Here is a 12,723-nt window from a genome sequence, read left to right on the forward strand (position 1 = left end):
TGAGGGTTTACAGGTGTGTTTGGATACCAGGGAGGGGCTGGGCTGAGGCTTCTTCCCCTTTTCTCTCACTGAATAATGAAAGCCAACAAGAGCCTCGCAAAATGACAGGCTCGGCCATAAGAGGGAAGGGCAACTAAAACTGCCTCCACAGTACTGCTACCATTTCCAGCTGTCAGTCACCCTTAATACAATTTGGAAGTTTATAAGTACGAATTTTCTGACAACAAAGTTGTACAGTGAAAGAAGACACATACACGGCAGAGTAGCGACACTGTGGCAAGCGATTTATGGCTTCATATGTAGAGATATAAACGTACTACAGGGTACATACAGGCTACATAGTTCGAAGAAACTGCGCCCTGTGAACACCCACCCACCCCTAGAGGGATGTTTAATGAGCTATTTTGTTGGGGGAGAAGGAAGCGTCTATCTCCAGCTGCAAACATGACACATGCGGACTCTGTGAATTTAGCTGCCCTAACGAAATACAACAAGGGAAGGTTTTCGGTGACTTACCCATCCATGGCCCAGAGGACGAGGGAGAAATCAGGAAGAAAGGGAGACAGAGCCGGAGAGAGCCAGTGCAGAGTAGAGAGCAGAGGCGGAGGGAAGAAGGAAGATGAGAGGAGGAGGAGGAGGGAAGGGCAGGCATAGAGGTGCGACTGGAGCCTGGAGGAGAGGAGGTGGGGGAACTAGCTCTTTAACAGCTTCACTGCCGGAGACTCCCACAATGCATGGACTGGAGGGACGATAACAGACTGACAGAGAAGTGTCACCAGTCCAACACAAAGGGGTTGCTCATTTTTTTAGAGGAGTGTTACTGCATGCCACAGTGCGCTCAGACTAGTACTACAGGAAACTCAGGCAGAACTTTACCAAACATGCCAAGGATTTTGAGTGAAAAATGCTTATATAATTAAGCACTGATTGCAACTGGTAGATGGCAAAATGACCATAGCACTATCTTTTGCTGAATATCTGGCTAATACAGCGGTATTTAGAGAAAAGCTTATAGGAGGTACTGCCCCTGTCTATCACATAGAGAAGCAATTGTTGGGAGAAAGTGTGGGGAAAGGCAGATGGTGAATGGAAAGATGGTGACAGTAACAGTAACACATTTTTATACCAGTGCTGCCCAACCCATCTCCCTTGGAATCCAGGGAAATATAGCAAAACTTCAGTTTTACATACCGTGAAGTTTGGGGTTTCTACAGTAAATACTGAGAGCACATTCTTTTTTTATGGCAAATCTGGGGCTTTAGTATCCCCTTTAAAGGAATATAATAATACCATTACCATAGGCCATGTAAAGTGTAATTCATATGCATAATTTATTAACCTTATTTGCATTATTAATCATTCACAGAACTGCAAACGAGCATTAATCTTTCTGTCTTTATTCTTTGTCCTGCCAACCATATTTTTAGCATGTGGGCCCTCTTGCTTCTATCTGTTTAGCCTATTTCATAGTCATTTTCGGTTTCTGTATGGGAACATGGAAGCTTGATAGATGGAACAATAGAATATAGTATGTAGAGAAAAGAGACTAGGATAATAAAGAGTTTGAGGGAGGAAGCATTAAAGTTTTGAGAGTTTGACACTGGCTCCCACGGCAGGGCCAAGAACTGTAAAAGAGGGCTGTCCTCAAGCAGATAAATATATATATATATATAATTAGGCAGGAAATAAAGGAATAGACAGTGCTTCTTAAAGTAGGCATGAGATCACACCGAACCAACAACTATGGTAGCATATAATTTGTTTTGTTTCTCGGGGATACTTCAGACTAAAGTTAAAGCAGATTACAGGTGTGAATGTGAACGTGGAACTATGACAACTTGGTGGCACAGTGGTTAGTAATGTGGCCTTGCAGTGCCACATTACACTTTATCAGGAAAATACAGTATGTATTGAAATGAAGAAGGCATCTTTAAATTGCACATTTGTCAAAACCTCAACATGTGGAATGAAAGCTTGGGGAGGGGGGCTTAACTGAAAACAATGAATAAACAGGCTTACCTCCAGTCCCAGGGCCCCTGAGGACAAGCTGACAATCTGCCCCATGTGCCCTTGCACATTATTCACAGGATGACAATTAGCCCAGTGTGCCTTTGCCCTAATGCTTCTGAACATCAGTGCCATCACAGTGGCTGAAGTGCAGATATTGCCACACAGGGCTGGTGGCCCTTACGGATGCTGAATTTTGAAGTTGTATATGTAAAAGCAGGTGAGAGGAACAACACAGATCTTGTCTCACCTTCACTAACTGCTACCACAGTTCACTCTCTGCAGGAGTTAGCAAAAATTGCAGGCTAAATCTAAGATACTGTATAATTTGTTTTTTATTCAGGCAGTTTTTATTGCGATTTCAAGTACAATACTATTCACACAAATTCTGCAGTATCTGTGTTACGTGTACAGTACATCCTAATCATGGACATTTAAATAAACAGAGCATTTGACTATAGAAAGGGAACGGGGTGAATACCCAAGCTATTCAGTACAGTATATGCAATTAGGGAGTTTTTTGGCTCTCTATAAAAATTGTCCCCTCTGAACATGACGTGATAGAGACCTTAGATTATAAGCTCGACTGGGGGAGGGATTAATGTCAATAACATATAATCTCTGTGGAAATGTGTGATGCTATAAATACAGCAAATAAATAAAATAAATATATAGACAACACACAAGCAGGGTGACAAATCCATCAGAGAAAAATGGTTGTATATAGGGGTAGTTTGCCTTAAAAACCTTGTGTATATCACTCTAACCATTTATGACACATTTTTTGGTATTTTTTTAGTGTTGCCTTCAGCTTTATTAGGCTTTCTAACATACTTAGGTGTTTATCCTCCCAGACCAACTCAGCAGGATCAGAAGGTAATGAACCTTTCCATTTTCGTGTAGTAAGGTTTTTTTTTAGCCAAAAATAAACATACTTTAGTAAAAATACACTGGAATAGGGCAAATTAATCTTTAATTCCAATACCAAGTAAGCATGTTTGGGGTGTTTTGGGGAATTGAGCATGTAAAATTGCATCTTGGTTATTGTCATGTGTGGCTCTTTAGGAAGAGATCATTTCATGATAATAAACCGATTTACTCAAGGATTTCAAGCCTACAAATCTATCTCTAACGTCAAGATAATTACAACTAAATTATCTACTGTATATGGATTTAAATCCACTTGCTATGTAGAGACACACAAATTATAAAGTGACTCTTGAAAGCTGTTAAAATCTATGTGTCTTCATAGACACATGATACTTAGAGAAAGCCAGGCAGTGTTGAACTGAGATGCCAGGGGCCCACCAGAAAACCTTGGACCATAGGCCCACTTTCTAAACTACTATTCCTCCTCTCCTCCCTCAATTCTTTATTATCCAAGTCTCTTTTCTCTATCCTTCTATCTCTTTTTCCCATACAGAAACAGGGAATGACTATGCAATTGTCCAAATAGTCAGAAGCAAGAGGGCCCACTGATGCTTGGACCCACCGGGAGTTTTCCTGGTATCCTGGCGGGCCAGTCCGACACTGAAGCCAGGTATCGCCATAAGCAACTATATGATATGTTAAGGGACATAATCTAAAAAGGGCAGCTAACGCACTGAAAAAAGGTGAGACTGTGCAATGCAACCTAAAGCTGGCCAGACCAAGTCAGCTACTTATTGCCCATGTATGGTGCAAGTTAATGAACTGATATCTGGCAGAAAATCACCCTGGTATAGATCAACCGGGTTTGATTTTTTTTCATTGGATCAAGGACTGCATCCACAATGATGTGGTCCTCAATCCGATGGATATTAGTCAAAGATCCACTTGTTTGGTTAGGTCGCCAAGAGAGTGGAGCTCTAGCACACAATGTACATTAACTTTAAATAAATCTGATCATGTAGCCATATGATATTTCTCAAAATGAAATTGCTTCCAAGCATGTGATATTGCATGTCTTAAGAGATTTTTCATAGAGCACTGCTACAGGTGTGGCAGTGTACATGCATTTTACCACTGATTTGCTCATGGTGGATTGCTACTTACCAAAAAAGCTGAAACTAATTAACTTGCTTTCAATAAAGTTTACGTACACAAACTATAAGATATGATAAATAATACTTTGCTCAACTTATATCAGGTAAATCAACCCCCAGTAGCAATGGCACCAAAAGTAAAGTAATTCACCAGCCCTTGGTCTAACAAATGCTGTGGTACTGACCAGCTGCTAGCAGCCCATGCTAGTGCTTAGTCTTGTTACCACAATTTATTATTGGGAAAATGTGTTTTGTGTCAATAATCATAGCCCTATTTTCAATAGGAAGTGGTCTGTGGCAGTTTTGGATATACAGTAAACTCTACGTTTCCAAGCACAAGTAATGGAAAAACCAGAATATGCTATAGCCCTTAGACTTGAAAAGATTGCAGTGTTTAAGGTGACAGGGACTCCTCTTTTTTTACATGAGCTTATTCAGTAGGGTCTATGTAGAAACAGTGCATAAACATTGAACTTCCAAAAATAATATATTTTCTATAGATTGCAAGGAAAACCATTATAGACTGCATATGCTGCAAGGATCATTACCCTACTGTACCTTGTTTCAATTGGTAGATATGGTAAAGTGCTTTTAAACTATTCCTCAGGCAGGCAAGCAAGGAATTAACCAAGAATTAAGCTGAGAACAGATTTGCAGGACCTAAAACAGTTGGGCTTATAAGGGCAGTGACAGACAGGGAGATTAGTTGCCCGCGACAAATCTCCCTTGTCGTGGGCGACTAATCTCCCCGAAATGCCATCTCACCAGCTAGAATGTAAATCGCCGGTGGCATGGCATACACAGCACGGCGATTTGCCGAAATCGCCAAAGTTGCCTTGAGAGGAAACCTCAGCGATTTCGGCACCGCGTATGCCATCCCACTGGCGATTTACTTTTAAGGCAGTGGGATAGCATTTCGGGAAGATTAGTCGCCCGCACCAAGGGAGATTTGTCGTGCGGCGATTAATCTCCCCGTCTGTCATGGCCCTAACACTGATATAGCAAAGGTTGCTGTATTTTTTTATAAGACTGTGGTCTATAAATATAAAAGTGCTGTAATTTTTCAAATATGTTTAATCTGTAAACATTGCTGCCTAACAGTGTTGGGGTTCAAGGACCTGTTCCAACCAGGGCAATATCTGCAAAGAGTTTGCATTTTTGCCTTGTATTTTTTTTGGTTTCCTCTGGGGACTCGGTTTCTTCCACTCTCTAAAAACATACAGGCCAGTCAAATAGCTGTTTATATCAGCCATGATATGTGTGAATAGCACAGGGACTAAGACTGAAAGCTCCACTGGGGCAGGGATTAATATGAATGATGTGTAATCTAAGCACTGTATTACAGAATAATAGTAAAATTAATAACTATACAATAATGGTATATAGCAGGGTTGTATATGCTAATTTGATTTCTTTAATAAAACAGTACTAAGTTTTGCAGTCTAACTTGTTTTATCTGTTTCACCATTGGGTTGGATTTTAATGGGCATTCCTGCAGGGCTGTGTCACTAGGCAGTTCTAGGTCTTAACACTGGGTTATGCATTCCAAACTTAGGTCCTGTACAGCTCATAAAAACAAGTTACAAGATTAGGCAGAATGATCTAAGAAGAAATTTCCTGCTGCTAATTGTATGGTTAAAAAAAAAATTAGCGGTGTAATTAAACTAGTGTGTAGATATATTTTTAGAGGGTCCTAGTGTATCACCAACATTTCCATTACTTTATCTCTTTACAATTTTAGATGCATCTTGTTTTTTTCATGCAAGGACAATGTATTCAGCAACAAAGAGCTACTTTGCTTTCATGTTTTTATTCTTGGATCAAATTATGCATGTAATTTCCTGTATTCTTCTGCAAGATGTTTGTGCTGCCTATTAAAGAGCTGTAAACACAGAGCATACATAATTTGAAAGGGTCTAATCACAAAGACCACCTATTCAGACTTGCTATGACATTGTCTTTGGATATGTCTCTTTTTTTCTTAAAATCATTTTCATTTTTGTTTAGCATCAGGAGTAAACTGAATTCTATTTAACAATGGTCTAACCAGAATATTCAGGACATCCCCATCTTACTCCTTCTATTTACCCAGCTCAAACATATAATGCCAACTCCACTTTATTCACTAACATGGTAGACAAAAAACCATGGCTATAAATAATAAGAATTTACATACAGTATAAGGCTGGTGCCACATGGGGCTGATTCAGATTGAAAAATACAGGCTGAGAATCAGCCCCTACGTTGGCACCAGCCTGCTACACTGCCTGCACCCGGAAACATTGTCTCCGCCCAGGTGCAGGCAGACGCAGTGGATATCGGCTGTGAAATGTTAACTCATTTTACACAGCATTATAAATAAGCCCATATATGTATGTATGTATACACTTGAAAACATGGCACTCACAGTGTAACTATTCAGCTTGTTTTGGATAGCAGTGTGCACAAGTGCACTGCATTTGTTCTGTGTGTGTTTTATATACAGTGGCGTAGCGTGGGCTTTCGTCGCCTGGGGCCGACCGGAAATTTGCCGCCCCTCTATTTAGTTATTCTTAAAAAAAATAGACAAAATAAAAAAAGCAGCATTAAATTTTTTTTTTTTGATTGAATTTGAAATGCGGTGCGCATGTCATAATTGGCAAAAGTGGATTCAGCTGTGCGTCCGTGGCTGCCCATGGTGGCAGGGCCGCCATCAGAAATCACGGGGCCCCTCCCATCAGTACAGGACACACAGACATAAAAAGTATTAGGGTCACCCTACCACAGTGCCCCCTAACGCTATTCTGGCCACGGTCCCCCCATACAACTGCCCCATAGACAGTACCCCCATACACAGTGCCCCCAATTGCCCCATACACAGTGCCCCCCACACACATTGCCTCCAATTGCCCATAGAAAGTGCCCCAATATCCCCATAGACAGTGCCTCCAATTGCCCCATACACAGTGTCCCCATAGACAGCCCCCTCCACACAGTGCCCCCAATTGCCCTTAGACAGTGCCCCCAATAGGAAGTGCCCCCATACATAGTGCCCCAATTTCCCCATACACAGTTCCCCCATAGACAGTACCCCCCAAAGACCTTGCCCCCCCACAGAAAGTGCCCCCATACACAGTGCCCCAATTGCCCCATACACAGTTCCCCCAATAGAAAGTGCCCCCATACACAGTGCCCCCATAAACAGTGCCCCCAATTGCCCCATACAAAGTGCCCCCAATAGGAAGTTCCCCCATACACAGTGCCCCAATTGCCCCATACACAGTGTCCCCATAGACAATACCCCCCAAAGACCTTGCCCCCCAATAGAAAGTGCCCTCATACACAGAGCCCCAATTGCCCCATACACAGTGCCCCCAATAGGAAGTGCCCCCATACACAATACCCCACAAAGACCTGGCCCCCCCCCATGGAAAGTGCCCCAATTTCCCCATAGACAGTAGCCCCCACACAGTGCCCCCAATTTCCCCCATAGTACATACCCCCAACAGACCATCGGCGGCGGCTCCTTCTCTCTTACAGGCAACAGGTGCTTCTATAAGGTTGCGCCTCGTCGCTGACGTGTGACGTCATACGCACGGGCGCAACCTTATAAAAGCGCCTGTCGCCTGTAAGAGAGAAGGAGCCGCCGCCGCCCCTTCTGATACGCCGCCCGGGGCCATGGCCCCCTCGGCACCCCCCTCGCTACGCCACTGTTTATATAGTTACATAGTTAAGCTGGGTTAAAAAAAGACCAAAGTCTATCAAGTTCAACCCCTCCAACTGAATAGACCCCAGTGCACATATATACACACACTCTTACCAATCTATCTATACACTCACATACAGGTACATAAACTACTGTATGTATACCAATATCTATACTAATTGTTGATTTTAGAATCACAATAGCCTTGGATATTATGATTGTTCAAGAAATCTTTGAAACCATTCTCCAGTGACTCTTCAATGACGAACATTCTTGAATGAGCGAGCAGATGATTAAATTATTCCATGACATGATAATATATAGTCTATCAGCTGAAAAGAAAAGTATCTCTGAGAAACAAATGTTTTTCAGAACATTAAATGGAGCATTTATCAATAAGCATTTTTGCTACATGATGGGTGTTTTGTTAGATGGTATGGTAATATATTAAGCTGAAAGGTATTAGTCATTTCAGTAACAATGGCTGCCACACTCAACGGTGCTTCAATTTTTTTACCAAACCGATGCAGTTAATACTACATTGCAGTTAATCCTACACTAATAACATTGATAATAATAGTTGACTTTTAAGGACTAGACATCAGGCTGTGTAGCACAGCAAGGGCCTTCCCCAAACTGCTCAGTACCATCTGTGGGCACTGTACTGGGGGTTAAGGGCAGTGTTCTCAGTACAGAACAGCAAGTTATTGCAATAATTAGAGATTTTATTTGACTACTTGAGCATTGAGAATTGTGCAAAGATGGTTCCCTCAGCAATCTTACTGCAACAGTGCCTCATGGCCATTCGGTGTTTAGAGAAATACACATTTCACATCTTAAAATTATAAATCCCTGCAAACATTTCTTTGCACTATAAGGATTGTATCACAGTAGGGGCAGATTTATCAATATGTGAAATTGAAAAATTTCCCCTCAAAAAAAGTCACCCACTTTCAATTAATTCCTAGGGTATTTTTTAAAACCGTATTTATCAATGAGTGAAAGTTAGAGTTCACCATTTGATAAATACGCTTCTAAAAATTTCATAGGAATGAATGCTTTAAATAATAGGCTTACTGCTTACAAAACAGTAACAGCAAAGTGTGAAGGGAGGTTTTTTTTAATGGGAATCTACCTTGTAAGGACCAAACATGGAGTAGCTTCACCTTCCCTAGTTGCCTTGTTTAGCTCAACATAACAAAAACAATAGACAAAAAGTATGTTTAGCAAAAGCCCTATTCAATGTCCTCTGTCTTCACAATTTCGGGGACTACGCATGTACAGTATAGTTAAATGGTCGGCTTTTTTTGTTTAAGTTTGCTTTCCACTCTACAGAGCATGCACAAGTGATGACAGATAGATGAAGAGGATCACTCAGTTGTAGGTACCCCAGGCCCGTGCAGTTTTCTGCTAACAGAAGCCCCCGCCCAGGCTATCAGGCAATTGATTACAATCAATTACACCTTTTTGGCACCCCCAATGCTTTTTATATTGAATTACAAATTATTTTTCTGTTTTCACAATCTGTGATCTTCCCAGTACCAATTTCAAAATGTTAATTAATATTAATTAACTAGGTATTTTATAAATAAGCTACTTAGTTTTTCCTGTTTGTTTTATAATTTAACATAATGCTCAATTGTCATGCATGCAGTATGTGCAAATATTAGTTTGCAAACTCTAAAGGGCAGGGACCTCCTTCCTTCTGTGTGTCTTAGATTGTATAATCCAAGGCACTGGCTATCAAGGCCCTGACTGTCAGCAACATAGATTTTATGTTTCTGTGTTGCTTTACTATGCAACACAGTGTGCTGTCTGGCAACCTGTAGCTTAGCTTAGGTTAATGTTTGCAAATGCCAAAATGTTAGGCACCCCCAAGTGACTTAAATCGCTTACCTTTTACCCCGGGCTGGTGCCCCTGTTAGGAGAAAACAGCACCAGCCTGGGGCAGCTGCGAGCGTCTCCTCTTCCTGCTTTGCGCGCTTGCGCATGCACAGTAGAGTGAAAAGCCAAACATAAGCAAAAAAGTCGGCTTTTCACTCTACTGCGCATGTGCCGGCCCAGGGATTTTGCTGACAGAAGGAACAAGGAAGAAGGAATCGCTCACTGCAGGTACCCCACACCGGTGCGGTTTTCTCCTAAAAGGGGCACCAGCCCAGGATAAAATGTAAGCGATTAAAGTCACTGGGGGTGCCTAACATTTTGGCATTTGCAAACATTAAGCTAAGCTACAGGTTGCCAGACAGCACACTGTGTTGCATAACATTTTGGCACCCCCAAGTGACTTAGCCTTTCCTTCTCCTTTAATCTACATATATATATATATATATATATGTGTGTTTGTTTGTTTTTTATACATATATAAATATATAATATGTAGATATATGCATTAAGTATGTATTAATATATATATACAGTATATACTGTTGAGCAGTTAAACACTATGCCCAATGATATGCTAACTGATGGTTACCTGAAGAGCAAGGTAAACAAATTTAGTACATTTAGGGGCAGATTCATAAAAGTACGAGTCCAAAATTTGGATTAGATACGATAGATACGATAATTTCTGATGATCGGAAATGTCACGAAAATGCTTACAAAAAAATCGTAATAGCCACAATAATATCATATTGGCGATCCGAAAGTCACAAAACTTTTGTATCCAAAAGATCGTAAATGGCGGGAAAACCTCTGTTATGACAAGAGCTTTTAATACCATACCCACATTAATGTGATAACACAGAAAAAATCCAAATTGTTTGCGATCACGGTAGGGATATCACTCTTCATTCATATGTAAAATAATTACATTATTTCATATTAAGACATACCCTTAAATCCATATGCAGCCTCCTCCCCTGTGGATAGTACACCTTAGGGACCATATAATTACTATTTTCAAACGCTAACAAACTTCCAGAACAAACCCATGCCAGGTTCACCTCCCATGGTCGGCATAGGGTAGGCAGAGTATGGCACACACAGGCAGGGTAAGGCAGGCATAATATGGCACAAATAGGCAGAGTAGGACAGGCATAATATGGAACACATAGGCAGCATAGAGCAGCCAGAGTATGGCACACACAGGCAGCATAGGGCAGGCAGGGTATGGCACACACAGGCAGCATAGGGCAGGCAGAGTATGGCACACAGGCAGTATAGGGCAGGCAGAGTATGGCACACACATAGGCGACATACAGTGACACAATGCTGGCACTGCTCCTACAGTCTGAGGTATGAACAGGTGAACAATGTGGGGGTTTACAGTCTGAGCCTGCTCTAGATGGTGCTAGGGTGCAAAAACAGAACAGATAACACCATAAACCATGTGTCACCTAGTGGTGAATTTTGGTATTTTTTTTACTCTGTGTTAACTGGAAGAAACATAAGACAACAAAATGGTAGAGGAACATGGCTGCATCTGTATATTCTTTAAATGTTATACATGATGTATATTATATATATTCATGACTTGGAAAAGTAAGCTGAACAAGATTTAGTGTTTTAACTACTGTTATGGAAAATTTAGATACTGAAGGTCATTTGCAGTGTAAAGGTAAGGTTTATTTAACATGCACGTGGGTTCTGAGCAAAGACATGGGTCAAATCAACAAAACAAAGACAGCACATGGTTTTTATAGACACAAGAGCATATGACATAAAAGGTTTGAGCATAGAGATATCTCTTCACAGTACAGAGATCAAAGAACTGCTCTACAGCCAAACAAGTGACTCTGCCTTCAAGGCCATGGTGGTAGTAACCAAGGCTAGAGAACAGAATCCAAGGCAAGAGGGGCCTATGGGTAGATCTGTACACAGAATTTATTCATTATCACTACCATACAACAGTCCCTGTGGCTAGGAAAAAGGGTGACAACAGGCAACAGTAGCGGAAGTTCACCATACTTATATGTGGATGCCAGTTCACTTCAATGGAAAGTAATGGGTTATAATGCCAGGCATATTTTGCTGAACCTTTTTAGAGAAAAGTTGTGTCAAAAAAATAACAAGTCTCCTGATGTAACACATAAAAAGGTCCAAACAGCACAAAAATACCGGCACAACAGGACTTAATTTAAGCGGGATAAACCCTGCTGATTTTTAATAGTAACAAACCATATAACGTTTTGGGGGCACGCTCCTTCGTCAAACGAAGGGGCGTTTGACAAAGGGGCGTGTCCCCAAAACGTTAAATTGTTACGCCACCATACTTTGTCAATTCCACATGGTGGTCTTAACTATTTACCTCTAATAATATTTGTCCCTGCTTGGTTGAGCTTTGTAAAAATGTCTTCTGACCAAAGCATTGTACTCACTGGCCTCCCCTGAAATGACTAGTTTTAAAGTTCACTTTTTCCATCTACACAAAAAGGAGTGATTCTGTAAAAGAACGCTACTTATTTCCTTTTTTTATACTTGTTTCTGAGGAAGTGCTAAATTGCAGTTACTTATAGCAGCAATCAGATTTTTGCTTCCATTTTCTAACTTGTAGTAGCCTATTTAAAGCTAATTACTGATTGGTTGCTATGGACAACTGCACTTTTGTAATTTAGAACCTACGGTAGGAAATTAGTCAACCAAACTGTATTTGTATGTTACCAACGCCAAGTGCAGGCACAAAAACTATGTAAACAGATTTCTATAGATGAGGTGAGATTCTCAGTGCAGGATCCTGAGAGCTGGGGAAAATATTTTCAACAAAAGTCAGTTAAAGTGCACCTGTAGATAATGCCCAGGTAAAATGAAATCTGATGTGCATTACTTTATTGCAGCTTTATTTTTGCATAGTGAATTAAAATAGGTATACAAACGTAAGCTCTGGCACTTTTCCTTTGTGTCCCCATCTGGTTACCTGGCTGCTGACTATACTCTGTTTGGACAAGGTGCCTTCTGATGATGTTCATGGGAGCACATCATCAGGATACTCTAATCATTACCATCCAAAAAGGGGGCTATGAAGAAGGCTCTGCAGTACTGTTTTCAATACCATACTATATTGGTATA

General features: G+C 41.0%; 1 protein-coding gene across 4 annotated transcripts in view; it reads right to left on the reverse strand.

Annotated features, from left to right (window-relative positions):
• Window positions 1–12,723, reverse strand: part of ptbp3 (polypyrimidine tract binding protein 3) — a 129,937-nt gene that overhangs the window by 110,280 nt on the left and 6,934 nt on the right. The window contains exon 1 of one of the 4 annotated variants that reach the window (XM_012956417.3): window positions 517–618. The exons of 1 other annotated variant lie outside the window; for it this stretch is intronic. In XM_012956417.3, coding sequence (XP_012811871.1) covers window positions 517–520 — 4 coding nt within the window. In that variant the 5' untranslated portion in view covers window positions 521–618. Of the gene's footprint in view, window positions 1–516; window positions 619–12,723 lie in introns of those variants that run through there. 2 more of the 4 variants (XM_012956431.3, XM_031895774.1) reach the window with 2 other exon arrangements.

The sequence above is a fragment of the Xenopus tropicalis genome, chromosome 1 (assembly GCF_000004195.4).
Source record: "Xenopus tropicalis strain Nigerian chromosome 1, UCB_Xtro_10.0, whole genome shotgun sequence".
Classification (NCBI taxonomy): Eukaryota; Metazoa; Chordata; class Amphibia; order Anura; family Pipidae; genus Xenopus; species Xenopus tropicalis.